The sequence below is a fragment of the Sinohyriopsis cumingii genome, unplaced genomic scaffold (assembly GCF_028554795.1).
Source record: "Sinohyriopsis cumingii isolate HCF-2022 unplaced genomic scaffold, ASM2855479v2 utg001870l, whole genome shotgun sequence".
NCBI classification, from domain to species: domain Eukaryota; kingdom Metazoa; phylum Mollusca; class Bivalvia; order Unionida; family Unionidae; genus Sinohyriopsis; species Sinohyriopsis cumingii.
In genome coordinates, this window is record NW_028316076.1 from 1,112,328 (window position 1) to 1,129,648 (window position 17,321).

General features: G+C 36.5%; 1 protein-coding gene across 1 annotated transcript; it reads right to left on the minus strand.

Moving 5' to 3' along the window:
* Window positions 1–1,315: 1,315 nt before the first annotated feature.
* On the minus strand, window positions 1,316–17,308 carry LOC149771410 (serine protease inhibitor Cvsi-2-like). The gene is made up of 4 exons (XM_089948509.1): window positions 17,183–17,308; window positions 15,769–15,906; window positions 6,986–7,097; window positions 1,316–1,441 (listed from the first exon to the last, which is right to left on the minus strand). Coding segments are annotated over exons 1-4 (294 nt in total). The 5' UTR covers window positions 17,226–17,308; the 3' UTR covers window positions 1,316–1,440.
* Between the last annotated feature and the right edge of the window lie 13 nt (window positions 17,309–17,321).

The window sequence follows — 17,321 nt, forward strand, 5'->3', positions numbered from 1 at the left end:
GAGGAGCACTGGAGGTTTGATGAGAAACTATTGATTACACATGAAACCATGGATGTATATATAGAAATATAGAGCACTAATGGTTAAGAGAATCAATTCAATAACCTTTAAAGGGTTCCCATTCTAACTATTTAAGGTACCCTAAATTACTGTACTTAACTAGCATCAGTTGGGTTGATTTGTTTGAGCTTTCTAAGACATCAAAACAAAGAAATTTCCTAATCTCTCCTGCTTGTGAGTGTCCAGATTACATTGAAGCTACACTGGTTAAAATAAAGTCGTCAAAATACAGGCCAGGAGATTAAGCCTGTTATTGGGTTCTTTTCGATTTTTTTGGTGTGTCAGTCACCTATGTGCAGATTCATCCACATATTGATTGTTATGCTTCTCCATCATGCATATTTGTTCAGACTTTGTATGTAATGAGTTTGGTGATGTTTTCTGTTATGCACGCGATTTTATGTCAGAGGATGATAACATTTCTCGCCCGTAATTGTTGTGCACCGTTTGCATAGTTTGTCCCAGCAGGGTTTGAATTTACCATGGGGATTTTAATGTTCCCTCCGATCATAGTTCAGCTCTAACAAATCTCTCGCATGTTTACGCCTGCGGTCCGCAGTTACGGGTCTTGTTTTTGGAAGATCTCCCTCAAACGTGTCCACAAATTTATTTACAGGTTTTGTTTAGGATTGTTCAACAACGATTGTGAAATTTCATGCAAGGTTTTACATTCGGACTTTAGTTCCATTGATGTTTTTTGTGTGTGGTGACACCCCAATACATGGTCCGTAACAATTACATCATGGAAAAAATTGCATTTGTCATTAAAATTAGCTATTAAATATTTATCATTTGATATGTGAATTTAGAAAACTTATATCAAAAGCCAATCAATAAAAAGTAATTTTGTAAGATTGATGAAACTTGATGTAGGTCACATATCTATGTGTGCGTTTTCTTTTTGGTAAGGGGGCCTCGACTGGCCGAGTGGCCTAAAACGCTCTCCGTTACGGATCACTGCCATCTCACCTCTGTCTGCGTGGGTTCGAGTCTCGGATTCGGCTAATGTGGGTATGTGAGAAAGCTTGCCAGTAGCTTCTCGTGGGTTGGTGGTTCTTTCTGGGGTTTTCCCGTGTTCTTCCTCCATCATTAATACTGGCCGCCATGTAAAGCCTATCGTATGCTGAAAATGGCTTTAAACCCTACAACAACAACAACAACAACAACAACAATCTTTTTGGTAGGGAGGAGAGACAAATAAAACCAAAATGATCCTTTGTGATATTTTTCATAATTGATAAATAAACATTTTGAATGGAATTTTCCTATGCTTTATTGATAATCAAAATCAAAATATAGCGATTAGATTTCTTTGAGACTTCGATTTGCCGAAGACTTATTTTCACTGTACTTCGATAACTTTGTGCATCAAGATGACAATCTGAAAAGGAAAATAGTAAAATTTTAATAGCTTGAAGTTTGAAGAAATAAAATCATTATTAAAAATGTTACAATTTTAATGTTAAACATAAATTATCAAAGTATATACTCTTGCCTTAGATATTGCACGTCAGTACAATTAAACAATCTATAAAATGAGTCATCAGACGATAATTTTTACGTCTGGAATGTATTGTTTCCATCTTTAATAAATATATTCATGTTTAAGCAATGTATATGTCACTCTAATAATATAAATATTAAAATGATATTTATTAAACAAAACATATCAGTCTACAAAGAGCTTTGTCTTAAAACAATTTTAACTGTGCAGCTACCTTCATTATATCCTAAATCAAACATAATATAATACATATGAATACGTTAATTTCTAAATATTTCTTTTTCGTTTCGGATGCATGTCAATCAAATATACGGCAATGTCAAATCTATGAAGGCAAAAAAACCAGGAAGGAAACCGAAATCATCAAATAGTAACGGTTACTTAAGGCTGCCAATGTTAAAATCTTGTATATGATAATTCTTTTTTTAAAAATCGTCTATTAATCTGAAAGAAGGTAAATACCAGACACCAGTTTCACCAATGGTTTGTGATGTTTCAATCAGACCTAATTCTCGAGCAATCCGATTACTGAATTCTACATTTAGGTTAATATTCATAGAAAGGCTCTATCGGTGAAATTTCATCCAGCTTCCATTTGTCTTATGCTTTAATAATCAGACTTTTGATATCTGACTGAATAAACTTACGTTATAAAAAGTTGAGTCCGATAAAAATTCTAGATCCGTGTCGTAATTTTATGTTTAGACCTTCGATTTCTTGACAAAATCCAGACCGAGTTCTGTATAGTTATATTTTCTAAGTAAGAACATCAAACTTGGGTTTAAAACACAACATCATGCACAGTAAATTAAAACTGGAAACGTACAACTTTCACCATTTCATTTAATGTAATTTCTCTCCTTTATGATATCAGTAGTGTACACTGACTCAAAGTGAAGACACCCGTGTGTTCTACACTCATACCAAAAAATGGGTTCCCTCAAATATAATAAAAGAAAAAGATAAGAAATAGATAAATGACATTTTCAAACCCAGTCAATTATGGTAGTCATGTTTACAGCGAAAGGTTTCCATAACCTATGTATCATTTTAATGAGTCTGACAGAATGCCGACATTTTCTAATGTGACTGGTATGACTGCTTAACGCTGGCTTAAGGTTGCTGGTATTTTACTGGACTGTACAGCTTTATTGGGGCATGTCAAATAAAATAAAATAATATTTATTTTACTGTCAGTTGCATTTATTCATAATGGATACGATTCAAATCAACAATTTAAAATATGCTCTTAAAAGTTTTTTATCACCATAACATAAAAACACTAATGACACTAAATCAACATAGTTTTCACGACAGTATAAGACATAAATACATTTAGACAAATCGCGTATCTTATCATGCAAACATTAAACGCATTTTCAAGCAGCAGTAATTAAAAGTGAATTTAGTAATAAAACAAAACGGTAAAAACAATATTAGTTGATGTCATTATGGCAGTACAGTTGGTGGAGTACTAGTAATATATTTGCACATATTATATTTACATTAATGATCTAAAAAAATTGAAAGTCGTTTCCTCTCTAAAGGACTGTATAAACTCATTCCAGTGAATGACAGCTGCATATCTGAAAAACTTTTTGCCATTTGATGAGATGTGATTATAGGGACATCTAAAATAATGGAATATCCAAAACTGCATTTAGTGTGTTTAAAACATGTCAAATCATTCGATCATTGTGAAGCACACTCCGGCGGTCTAGTGGTTAGAGTGTCTGCCTCGAATGCGGGAGGTCACGGGTTCGAAACCCAGCCGAGTCATACCAAAGAATTATGAAAATGATATTAACAGCTGCCTCGCTAGGCGCTCAGCATTAAAAGGTTAGAGTTATGACCGTTTGGCCTGGTGTCAGGATGATATGAATGGGTAGGACAGCATGCTTCATGCCTGCGGCATGATGCCTCAGTGCTAGAAATCATCTAACCTGCCACACTGCAGACAACGTAGCGATATGACTGAAAAATTGTTAAAGCTACGTTAAAAATCCAAATCACACACACACACACACACAATGAAGCACACTTATTCAGAATTTTAAATGGTGGCCTTTTTCTTTCTTAACTAAGAATTCATGATAATTGCTTGTGTAATCTTCATAAACAAATCTATGAGCACGTCCGTATAATTAGTGTTCACGTTTTGATGTGTTTCGTCCCTACAGAAGTACAATGCTGTTGTTGTTGTTGTAGGGTTTAATGTCATTTTTCAGCACACGATAGGCTATACATGACGGCCAGTATTAATGGTGGAGCAAGAACCCGGGAAAACCCCCGGAAAGAACCACCAACCCACGAGAAGCTACTGGCAAGCTTTCTCACATACCCACGTTGGTTGTATCCGAGACTCGAACCCACGCAGACAGATGTGAGATGGCAATGATCCGTAACGGAGAGCGCTTTAGACTACTCGGCCACTCGAGGCCCCTAGTACTTTTGACCAATACATTTCAAGACAGTTTGTTACCTTGAAGCTTTCCTACAAAAACTTTTTATCGGTGAATGGTATATTTATTCTAAGCAGTTTGACCATTTCTTCACAGTTTATGAGAGCATTGTTTGTGTTTTGCTTGTACTGAATATTCTTGTACCCACAACTAGTACTTTAAACTGTCAGGTTTCTCTTGCATTTTATTCGCAGTGAACCAGTTAAACAGAATGGTAGTCTCTTTTTCAAGTATGTTAATCTCAGTGACAATGTCCGGTCAGAGAAATGGACAGAATGCTGTCATCAGCATAGTCAAAGAGCGAGTGATACTTTCAAAAAATAGTCTTAAGACAAAACATACAAGGGTCAATACCAGATGATTGACCACTGAGGATTCGATTGTAGAAGTTTAGTACAGCTACCAAAGACACACGACGTCATAATTTGCTGCATACTCAGCCATCTGGCACACAATAAGACACAAGCTGTCATATAATAATGTCATTAGAGGGACAGTAAAAGGTCGTAGATAAATTTATCAGATCTACGACTGTATATTGTCAAGGGCCTTAGTCCAATCTTCCGTTAAACATAAAAGAGTGATCTAGCATCCATGACCTTTTCGTAAAGCACCCAATCATTTGTTAACAATGTTCTCACAACATTGATATGATGGGTATCGTGTTCTCTGCCCTTCAGTTACTTCTATCAAATGGATTTTTCTTTCTGAAAATGTGATATACTTGTGCTTCATTTAAAAAGATCAGGAAAACATTATTGACTTTAGCGTTTTGTTAACTGCACTTGTAACTTGGCCAGCAAGGATTCCAGCTACACCTGTAAACAGTTCAACAGGAGTTTGATCTTTCTGTAGCTTTTTTCGAAATTACTATTCGTATATTATTTTACACATCTTTATGTTTAACCTGTTTAAATTTAAAACATATATCCATTTTAATCTTTTCCTTATATAGCATTAATATGTCGTTGCGTTAAATAGTCAAGAGGAACATGCCAAGATCTAATACCGTATTGACATACAAATTATTGAATTATTTCCCTGGTACTGTTTACACGTTTTGTATCTTTAGCAAGAATGATCTTTTTCTTGACCATTAGAATATTTCTTACAAACGTAGGGCTTTAAACGTTTACCAGACGTTCCTAGATTTAGAGCCCACATCATATCTTTCTAAAACGTAAGTATTCTGTGACTTACTCTTTAATTTGTTTACCACATTTGTCAGCTTTCTATAATTCTTCCAAGCCTTGCATGACCTATACACAGTGCATTTTCCAAACGTTATATGCCTAGCATGTGTAGCTCTTCGTCTCAGTTCATATAAGGTTATATTTTCTACGTCAATATGTATGTCTACTGGAGCATATTTGACTACAACATTCAAAGATATCGTAGCGAATCGGCAAATACTAAGATACGTATTTATTGTTTTAACAAATTAAACGTTATCGCTTCCATACAAAAGTATAATTTCGAGTTCGTTCGCAGATTTGCACCTCCTTTCCTGCAATGCATCACATGATATTCTAACCTGCCAATCGGTCAGGATTTCTGAATTTACGTCTTGGTACAGGTACGTTTTACAATCTGCCGTTACCTCAACATTCTATGATGTAAACATGGATTACAATGACGTGCAATGCGAGAAAGTATGTCGAAAGCTACTGAGACACTTGAAATAGACTATTTTTTTCTAAACCAACTGTGTGACTTTCTGTGACCAACGACTTTCTGTGTGAAACGCAATTGCATATGCTTCACAGACTTGCATATGCTGCACATATGTACCTATCCTAGATAAACTTACACAGACCTTACAATGATGTCTTATAACACAAACCATCAAAAAGTGTCTTTTTCCACAAAAACGGACATAGATGAAAGCCGTTCTTGCACGTTCTCATAGTTCGAAATTCTATTCTTTCATGTATTTGTTCCTTGAGAAATGCATTACTTTCGCAGTGATATTTGATGTTAATTCGAAAATGTTCTGCTTCTGCTTAACTTTTAAAATCCTTGGTCACAAAATGTACTTTCATCTTCTGGGATATATTTGGCAGCAATAATAATATATATATAATGTTGCCGATATCAGTGTAAGCTTTGTTAGGGTTTACAACGTGTTCTGATTGTGAATGAATACGGCGATGCCAAGGTTGGTGTATAGACATAATCAACCACGCGGTGGCGTTGTCTTCTTTCTAAGACAACAGTGGATGTATTATTATGTTAAAAGCAAACAAAGAGGTCGTAGTAAACAGACATAGTTTGACTATATACAGATAATGTTCTAGAATTTAAATACATATCCGGATCTGCTGGTTATAGCATTGATATTCTTGCCTGCACACATCACCAAAATGGAGGCAACAAAGTCTCTGGTATAGACATTCGTCAGTAGCAGATGTGTGCATGTACGTTCGGTTTTGCTATTCATATCACACATTTTAATATGTAAACCCTTCCTTCTGTTCGAAAGTTAGTAAATATATCAAAATTTTGCAATTTGTTATAATCTTGGTTTGCATTGAATACTAAGCTTAGAAACACGGAATAGTGATTCTGCAATGTTTATAAACAACTGTATTCAAAGCCTTAAATTATTGCGAACATGTGTATTTTCTGTGCAAATAAGAATATTAAATAGTTTTATCAATATATTACTGACTATGCTGGAATAATTAAATATATATGAATTCATATACGGATATCACATTTGAAAAACATATACTTTAGATTGTATGTAAAACTTGTTTGAATGCTGAATATTGATAAGTCATGAGTTTGTAACCAATGCTTATTTTCTTACCTCACCTCTGTAGCTTTATTTAATATGTGAATATATTACCCAACATATTTATTGAAACTACATATGGACCATTGAGTTTGAAATCAATAATATATGTATTATATTAAATCAACGACTCGAGCGCATGTGAACAGTCAGTCAACGTACCATTTTCCTGGCTGGAAAAACAGACATCGACAATGGCCATCGATGCAGTGCTCATGTGGGTCTCTTAATGAGGGACAAACGTTTCTCTGGCATTCTGCTTGGCTAGTGCAGGCTGAAAAATGAGACATATTACAACGTGGACGATATGCTGCAGATTCTGAATAACAAGACCTTACCTTACAGATTCTGAATAACAAGACCTTATCTCACAGATTCTGAATAACAAGATCTTACCTCAAAGATTCTGAATAACAAGATCTTACCTCACAGATTCTGAATAACAAGATCTTACCTCAAAGATTCTGAATAACAAGATCTTACCACACAAATTCTGAATAACAAGACCTTACCACACAAATTCTGAATAACAAGTTCTTAGAGATTCTGAATAACAAGACATTACCTCACATATTCTGAATAACAAGCCCTTACCTTACAGATTCTGAAGAACAAGCCCTTATCACACAGATTCTGAATATCAAGATCTTACCTTACAGATTCTGAAGAACAAGCCCTTATCACATAGATTCTGAATATCAAGATCTTACCTTACAGATTATGAAGAACAAGCCCTTACCTCACAGATTCAGTTAAAGCATTTCGACTGGTCTCTGTATAATAAAAGTTTCTCATAAATAATTATGTGCTCAGTCGTTCAATAAAAAACAACCTTTAATAATTATAGAACAAGTCTTCTACACTGTGAATAAGTGTGTTTAGTATGTTTCACCCTCCATGACTGCCCACAAAAATTCAAATGCATGTAGGACGAACATTGCTGTCAACATTTCTCAGTCCCATATGAGTTTGATCTTAGATAAGGATTTTCATATGTTCATTTTCAAACTTAAAATGCCAACTACTTTTGGATGATCATCTTTACTCTCATCTATCAAATCAGGAAATCCATGCGAAATGAAACTTCAATAAAAGGGATATCGGTTTCAACAAGTTTAGCTTGTCCTCAATATGGCTGAAACTCCGCCATTGCCGGTCCCAAGTCCGGGTGTAAAAGGAGGAGGAGATGGACGTGGGGCTAGCAACCCGACCCTGTAAAACCCAACTTGCTACAAAAACGCCTACAGAAGGAAAACCAGAAACTGAAAGCCTGAGGGAGGAAGGGTCTTCTTCTGGAAGATTTATGATGTTATGTGGTGAAAGCTGCGAGCCCGCGGAAGCCATAAAGCAGACCACACTTCTATCAAACAGGAGAATTAACATCGCAACATGGAATGTGAGGACAATGTATGAGGCAGGAAAAACAGCACAGGTAGCAGCAGAGATGAGGAACTACAACCTATCCCTACTGGGCATTAGTGAGACAAGATGGACTCAATCTGGACAAAGAAGACTGATGACAGGAGAGATGCTTCTGTATTCAGGACATGAGGAAGATAACGCGCCTCATACACAGGGGGTGGGGCTCTTGCTGTCAAAGCAAGCATATAATGCACTGATATGGTGGGAACCACATGGGCCCAGAATCCTCACGGCAACGTTTAGGACCAAAACGGAGAAAATAAAGATGAACGTCATACAGTGCTACGCTCCAACAAATGACGGTGAAGAAAAAGATAACGACCAGTTTTACAACAGACTATAGAATATAGTAGAGAACTTCCCAGACAAAGACATCAACATCCTCATAGGTGACTTCAATGCCAAGTTTGGGTCAGACAACACAGGGTATGAACAAGCCATGGGGATCCACGGCCTGGGTGAGACGAACGTAAATGGAGAGAGATTCGCATACCTTTGTGCACTGAACAACCTGGTCATTGGAGGTACCATCTTTCCCCACAAGAGAACCCTCAAGAACACATGGATATCACCAGACCATGTGACAGAAAATCAGATTGACCACATCTGCATAGCCAAGAAGTTCAGAAGATCCCTACAAGGTGTGAGGGTGAAGAGGGGAGCAGATGTGACATCTGAACACCACTTAGTTGTCGAAAGGCTAAAATTTAAGCTGAAGAAGAACTGGATGGGCACAAAAGAGAAGAAAATAAAGTATAACATCAACCTAGAATACAGACTGACACTTAACAACAAGTACCAAGTGCTACAAGAGCTTCTTGAAGATGAGGAAGACAATGCAAACAACAGATGGCAGAAAGTTAAAGAGGCAATAAAATCAACATGCAAAGAAGTAATAAGCCCCATGAAGCACCAGCAGAAAGAATGGATTTCAGTCGAAACTTTGCGCAAAATCCAGGAGCGTAAACAGAAAAAGCAGCAGTAAATAGCAGTAGGACAAGAACTAAAAAAGTAAAGGTACAAAAAGAGTACACTGGCGCCCACAGAGAAGTGAAAAGAAACATCAAGATAGACAAGAGAAACTTTGTTGAAGGAATGGCAGCAGAGGCAGAAGAAGCGACCGGAAGTGGAAACACGAATAAGCTGTGTGACATCACCAAGAATCTGTCCGACAAGTACAGCAAAACAGAAACCCTTAAAGGACAAGCAGGGAAAGACCATAGCAAGTACAGAACAGCAACTGAATAGATGGGCAGAACATTTTGAAGAACTGTTGAACAGGCCAGCCCCACTAAATCCCCCAGAAATCCACCCAGCAAACGCAGATCTCCCCATAAGCTGTGACAATCCCACCAGAGACAAGATTAGGAAAGCCATCACCCGCTGCCGAACGGCAAGGCAGCTGAACCTGATGGCATCCCAGCAGAAGCCCTCAGAGCAGACTTAGATGCTTCAGTGGAAATGCTATACCACCTCTTTGAGACGATCTGGGAGGAAGAAGAAATACCGACTGACTGGAAGGAGGGACACCTCATCAAGGTCCCAAAGAAAGGCGACCTCAGCAACTACTCCAACTACAGAGGAATCACACTCTTATCAGTACCAGGGAAAGTCTTGAACCGGGCCCTCTTGGAGAGGATGAAGGAGGCCGTTGACCCACATTTACGAGATGAGCAAGCGGGCTCCCGGCAGAACAGATCATGTACGGACCAAATAGCTACTCTTCGCATCATAGTCGAGCAATTGTTGGAATGGAATTCTTCACTCTACATCAACTTTGTCGATTATGAGAAGGCATTCGATAGCGTGGATCTCGAGACACTCTGGAAACTTCCTCGCCACTACGGCATCTCAACCAACCTGATCAAGAACACTTACAACGTAATGTATTCATGCAGGACAGCACACAGACAGCTTCTTAGTGAAGACTGGCGTGAGGCAAAGCAGTTTGCTGTCGTCGTTTCTCTTCCTTCTCACCATCGACTGGATTATGAAGACGTCCACCAATGGGCGGAGAAATGGGATCCAGTGGACATTGTGAAGTCAACTTGAGGACCTGGACTTTGCCGATGACCTAGAGCTCAGTGTTTCCCTTTACGCACATTTGTTCGTCAGGGACGCACGCTGGAGAAAATTAACGCACACATTTTGTTGCCGCGCATCTTTTTTGACGCAAGGGATTCGCATAATGCAATCAGGATTTTTTGTTTAATATCCAATGCGTTGGACGAAGGGTGGCATCGTGTATACTTCGAGCATAGGCATTGACTGGTTCCCCGCTTTGTTTACTCCCTGTGTTGGGCTCCTCTGTTCGTATAGCGGAGTGCAACGCAGGGAACATACGAAATAAGGAACCATACTAGCATAGGCGATGATATGACGGAATAGCTTCCCTAATCTCGCGAGCTCTCACGCGATTTCCATTGAAAAAAACCTTGGTGTCAGAACTGGGGGTCAAATAAAAAATGTGGGGGTCAAAAATATACTGACAAATTTTCATCCAACTGGTACTTTTTCAGTTTGAAATAGGATATTGCAACTTGCACAACATACTCTCTCTCTCTCTCTCTCTCTCTCTAAACATACAAATAAACAAACATGCACAGTTAACAAACAAATGCATTGTCCATTCAAAGAATAATTTTATTAGTTAATTTTTCTTTTAGAATCGTACTTTTAACAGTCTCCTTAAAATTTTTTGAAGCAATATTAAAGACCAACATATTACATACGAGCCAATACAAAAAGCCTAATAAATCTTTTTAACCGAATGGCAGTCAATTTACTGCCTGTCATAAAATGTGTACTATCATCGGTTTCATTGTTCTTCGTCCTAGAACAAATTTATCCAAAAATGAAAGAGGCTAATGATTCATCTTGTTTCTAATAAGTTACACTTGAACTTTAAGGTCTTTCTTTTATTGCAGCAAAGTTAACAACCAACAAAATCTGCAATGACCCCCTGACTGTGTAATCCATATAAACGCATTTGTCTCGGCAAGTTTACTGATTTCTTTGTTGTAAAAGAATGTCTTGGGTTATAATGTGTTCTCCAGATATCTTGTGGCGAACGAGGGCAGATTTGTTAAAATTTTTAAACCCTGTCACGAAAGGATTATTCACTTCTGAAGTCTTCGCAATCACGCTGTCAGAAGTCACACCGGTAATCCTAATGATGTGCCGTATTCCAGTCAAGGGAATCATTTTCTCCATTTTTCATTAAAGTTAGATCCACAGTTACTCTTTTGTGTTCTGCTTCTTTCGTTTTCTTCGCTAATGATTTTTAGTGCATGACGTTTTAATCTGGAGATCACTTTCTAGTGCAACAGGCATTGAGGTTAAACATCTGGATGACATCTTGCTGAGCTCAATAGAAACTGCATTACGGAATATTGATATGTAACAAATCACAGAATTATTGGCAACAATAAATAAATTATATACCGGTTTAACAATTTTTAATATTTTTGCATTATTGAACAATAAGATTTGTTAGTGAACAAAATATCACTGTGCACTCTAAACGTTTTCCACATAAACGTCTAATAGACTTTCTCAGTCTCATTATCCAAATATTAGTTGACATTTACTATGCACCTTTGTATGTTATCCATTAGAGCTGGGTACTGCGAAAAATTGCGTACCTTGGTATTGAGTACCACCGTATTGTGTACCTCGGTATTGATTACCTCTGTATTTCTGAACATACCGCTATACGTACCACTGTATACAGCAAATGTGTTAGGGGACCAACAATATCATATTCTGGTACTGGGACGTGACGCTTCTTATGTTTTTAATTTCCGCCTTGTCAATAGCTGGAAAAATATCTTGCTGTCCTTACGGCTATATGGTCTTCAACTAAGTAACATAGAGAAGTCAAACCAACAAGTATGTTAACATCAACAAATAATTTAATTCTCTAATTTATAAAAGGAAAATTAAAGAGGAACTTACAGTATTGTCAGTTAAATATCAAATAATCCTAAAAGTTCTATCAAAAGTCCAACAGTGTAGAATGTTCCGAATGAATTCTAAGAATCTTGAATGCGCGGATGCACCAATAATCTTTAGGTAAAACAATAACATAATCCAGAATTCTTTGACTAAATATTCAATAATCCCAAAGAGGTATTTTAATCCAAACGTTAATGAGCATTTTGTAATTCCAGTGAATAATTAAAATAAATGATTCATTCAAATTATATTTGAACATAAATGTTTATCCTTAAGGAATAGGAATTAATAATTTCTGTTGAATTCATTCTTATTTAATAATAAAAAACGAAGACACATTAAGATGACAAGGATGTTAGCCATATTCCCCTCATATTCGTAAACATGTTCATTTGCAGAACATTCTCAGTTGTAGATAAAATCAGGTCTTTTGCTTAAATTTTAGTAAACGGCATGACAAAATTTATATGGACAATAGAGTTTCCAAGAGAAAACCTGAAATGAAATTAAAGTCAAAAAGGTGGTTACAAATAATCATTTTTAATTATGATTTACAGTCATGGACATGAGTTAGTTATGAACAATGTTGATTACAAATAACTCTTGCAATCGCCAATCATGGACAAAAGTTAAACACATGATATATATACGCATAACACTCTTATTTATAGGAAAATAACATAGTATATCCATAATATTATATTTTAAATATTATCATGAGATTAAAGAATACACAACAGTACAGCTTAAATGAAAGTCGCATCCGCATCCCCGCAACAATTACATGGCCATTAAATGATAATGAATGGCATTGCTATGTGTATGTTAACTGCTACATAAATTGTAATCTAAAACCTAACGGAAGTGGAATGATATTGTCCTGACATTAGAGACGGTGTTGATAAAAAGGAGGTGTTGAATTTGAAATCTACAATTTGCTATTTACATTGCTGATATATCAGGAATGTAACTTTGAGTGGGATGACAACCCCCAGGAAACATATTTATCAGACAGAGTCAGTAAACATATAGTAAACATAAAGGACATTCAAGAAACGAGAATATTTATAGTGGACTTCAGCAACTAAGCAAAATTCAAAAATAACACAATTGCTCCCCTCAAAAGTTTAGAATGATTTACAATCTTACAACGGAATACATGTAGTTGACACATTAACATACTAGTATATAGCTGAAATAATGACTTTTTTAAAATCCGTAAATTTTAGCAAGTTGTTCTGAATATATTCCATTTGGTCACCATGTTGGCCTATGTGACACGTGTCAGACATGTGATTACAAAAAATAAATTTAATTATATTTGTAATATTCAAAATTAATTTGTGCTAAATAAACTAGTTGCATTTAACAAACAAATTAATAGGTTTCAAACAGTTTTTCCTGAAAAGAAGAAAACATATTGATAATATTATTAAATTCTTGAGAAGATTAATCGGGAATTTCCCAAGTGACAGAAGTAACCGACGTACCGGTACATTGAACCACTATACCGGTAATACGCGAGCCTCTATTGTCCATGTACTGGTAAACAATTCCAGTCCTATTACGGCTTTCACTCGTTTGCCTCTCGGATAATCATCGATAAGGAGATTTAGTCAAAATTTACATGAAGCTAAATCAAGTCTGTTCGGAGGATTTACAAATTTGGATACTGTGTTCCTTTAGGCTGTAGATTTCTAAGCCAATGCGTTGCCGTGGAGAGGATGGAACCACGAGTATCATAGCGGTGAAGGATGGTTTGGATGCGGTCCAGTCACAATAGCAGAGTCAGACTCGGGTACCTGGACGACAGGGCCTTTCGCATCGAAAAATAATGAGTGCAGGTCCAGCTACGTCCAGGGATTTGCAGTCTCTCCTCATTTTCTCCGATCCAGACTTTATTAATTTCACCTCAATCGGGTCCGAAAAGTATTTTTATGTTTTATCATCTGTGATAGTCTTGAACGTCTTTGGTCGTTGTTTTCATTATTTGGCAAGTAGCTGTTTGGCGAGTTCAGCCCGAGTGTGCATTTTATGTCTTCTACAAATGGGGTACCCATCTTGCACAAGGTTTTCTGAGCTTCAATTCATTCTTCAATATCTTTATATTTTAAAAAAAAACAGCTGACGTTAGTCATCTTACATGGCTTCGCGACCATCTTTTAAACAAGGAAACCACCTCAAATTTATAGGATCTCACAGTGAATTTTATCTGTACATTTCAACCAAGTCGACTTTGACAAAGTCAGACAGTACCCTTAAAAAGCCCGGATTTTATAAATATGTTCTCTGCTCAGAGGAAAAGTTGTGTCTCCTTCTGAGATATTTTTCACATCATGTCATTTATCTATGCTACTTCACATAAAATTATCTGCGTGCATCTATACCTGAAGTTATTAAATTATCATGCCTGTACATATGCTATATTGATACATTGTTATGCCAAAGGGAAGATATATGCATTTATTTATATTAACATATAATTGCTTTCACAAGAAAAATGTCGTCACTTTAAAAAGGAACGATCTGCATGGGTCTATACTTGACTTATTTGAATTGTCATACTTGTGCATGTTGCATATTTTTTTCTGTTTCCTTTTCTTTGTGAAGATTATATGCTTACTATTCACATGATATCAGTGAAATGGGAGATATAAATTGGATCCCATCTGCATATTGCAGACTGAAAAATAATTTGAACAATATGTTTGTACGAGAGCCGGTTTCTATTCTGTTAATATGGAGCTGAATATCGCTTGCGTTAAGATTATATCAGACGCACTCACTTTTTAAATTGTATGTTTCTTCCCACTTACATTGGACAAGTTCTGCTAACATAAACTAAATAGATATTCGGCAGTCCAGTCTAGCGGCGTACAGATGTTTTAATGTTAGTGATGGTCATAGTAATTTTGTTGAAGGGGTGGGAGTGGTAGGCGATCATTTTTATTCATTATGAATAATATACTACAACTTGATTTAATGAAGCCAAGATCTGGACCAGACAAAGAACAAGGGAGGTAACATAACTTTATCCAAAGCAGGGTGACTACCCCTTCAAATTTTTCAACATAGGGTTTAGCACCATGTTTGCGAATTTACGGAGAAATTGAGAATATCGTGAATAACGTTCGCAACTTTTGTACTTTCATTCACTCTCAACATTTCTTGATTTTTTTGTACGTAGTTTTTAAACAGGTAATGCCTTTAAAATGTCATAACATTTCAGACCTTACAATGATCATGTCGAAAAGCATGTACTGATCACCTATAACTTAGCATTTCAAATGTCAATGCATCATAAAAGAAGGAACAAAGAAACAAACTCAGTCACAGAGCGCACATGAATGTAAAATGCAAAGTAAAATGGAATATCCTTGAGATTGACAAATTTAGAATTTTGTCGTTTTTTCGTGGTATAATTCCTTTGCTGGTTTATATTCAATGTTGTGGTCAGCCTGACAAAGTGCCCGAACCTTTCGGAGCGTATTCTATTTTGGTTTATGTGTGTATGAGAGAGAGAGAGAGAGAGAGAGAGAGAGAGAGAGAGAGAAAGAGAGATTTACCAGAAATGGGATTCCCGATGCAGGTGCAGACGCTGAAGGTCGAATTTGTAGGCAGTACACATTGCATGGTTGTTCCATCGCCACATGTGAGATGATTGCAATCGGCCACCTCAAAGCAGTTTTCTGCCCGAATGACGGCTGGATAAATAAGGTTTAGAATGAATAGCGAATAGTTTTAGGTTTTATCATAATCACAGTATTGAAAGAATAAAAAAAATTAAAGACAATATCGATCTTACTTACTTTTTGTCTACGTTGATATGTATAAAAATATATCACAATACTCTCACCATGACAACCATATCACGCCAGAACATCATGTAAGGTAAAAATTACCGGACTGTTTATGTGGAGTCTAATACTTGATAAAATAATGACTTCACAATTTCAGGCGGGGAAGGCGGCGTATAAATGTTTGATCTTATTGTTTCGTTTCTTTTGTATTTGTGTAAAGGCTTCGATTCCATCAATCTAAGAATATGTCCCGGGCTTTCTTCTACATTCATGAATGTCAAAAACTAACATTATCAACTTATATATGTGTGTGTGTGTGTGTGTGACATGTGTATGCATGCATATGTGTGTGTGTGTGTGTGTGTCTGTGTGTTTACACACATAAAACGTATATGACAACTGTAAAAACTTAATGTATACGGAATTAGAGTTTGATAGCAAATTGCTGATTTATGCATGTGTGGAGCCATTGTAGCCTGGGCTATACAACTATAGGCAAGCATGCTACCATCCACCACTGAGAATTCTAATAGCATAGCATGCAGTGACTAGAAAACTGTATATGATGGTAAAACTCATGATCTACAATAGCTTGAAGTTTGACATTTCGGGCCATTTTATTTTCTCTAACCCATATTATAAACTGGCATTCTTCTGTTTTAACCACATTCACAAAAGATAAGGATAATGTGAGCACGAGTCCATCGTAATGTCTCACATATCTTCATGCAGATTATTTCAGATATTAAATTAAAAATGTGCGTAAGTCATACACTATATTGTATGATCACTATCCCCCGTTCCTTATGTCCTTGATTAACTATAACATTCTTTTTGCCTTCATCGTTCCGATAGAGTTTGCAGTAGATACAAGTTGCCGACCTACGAAGAAACGTACCGTATCAACATGTTACTTCTTGTCTGCCCTAAAAGCCATGGTCAACCATCTAAGTAGAAAATAATTTAAACATATTGCCCTAATTTCGACACTAACAGGTATATGATCGGGTTATATTTGGGACCAAATAGCAACATAACATGCAAATGTATTGTCCAAAACATCGCATGCATTTACTACCAATCATTTCTTTTCTCCTTATTTTAAAACGTGTATGTCTCATCGCAGAGTTTGGATTCAGTACGAGTAATCTTTTTGAAAACTCTTACTTGGAACACTTACCAATCAAAGCTGCAAGAAGCGCAATACTTATCTTCACGTTCATACTCGTCCCAAGAGCAAATCTTTGTCTAGAAGGCAACACAATCTGACTAGTATATACACTGATGAACAAATATCGTGACTTTACTCTAATCTTCAG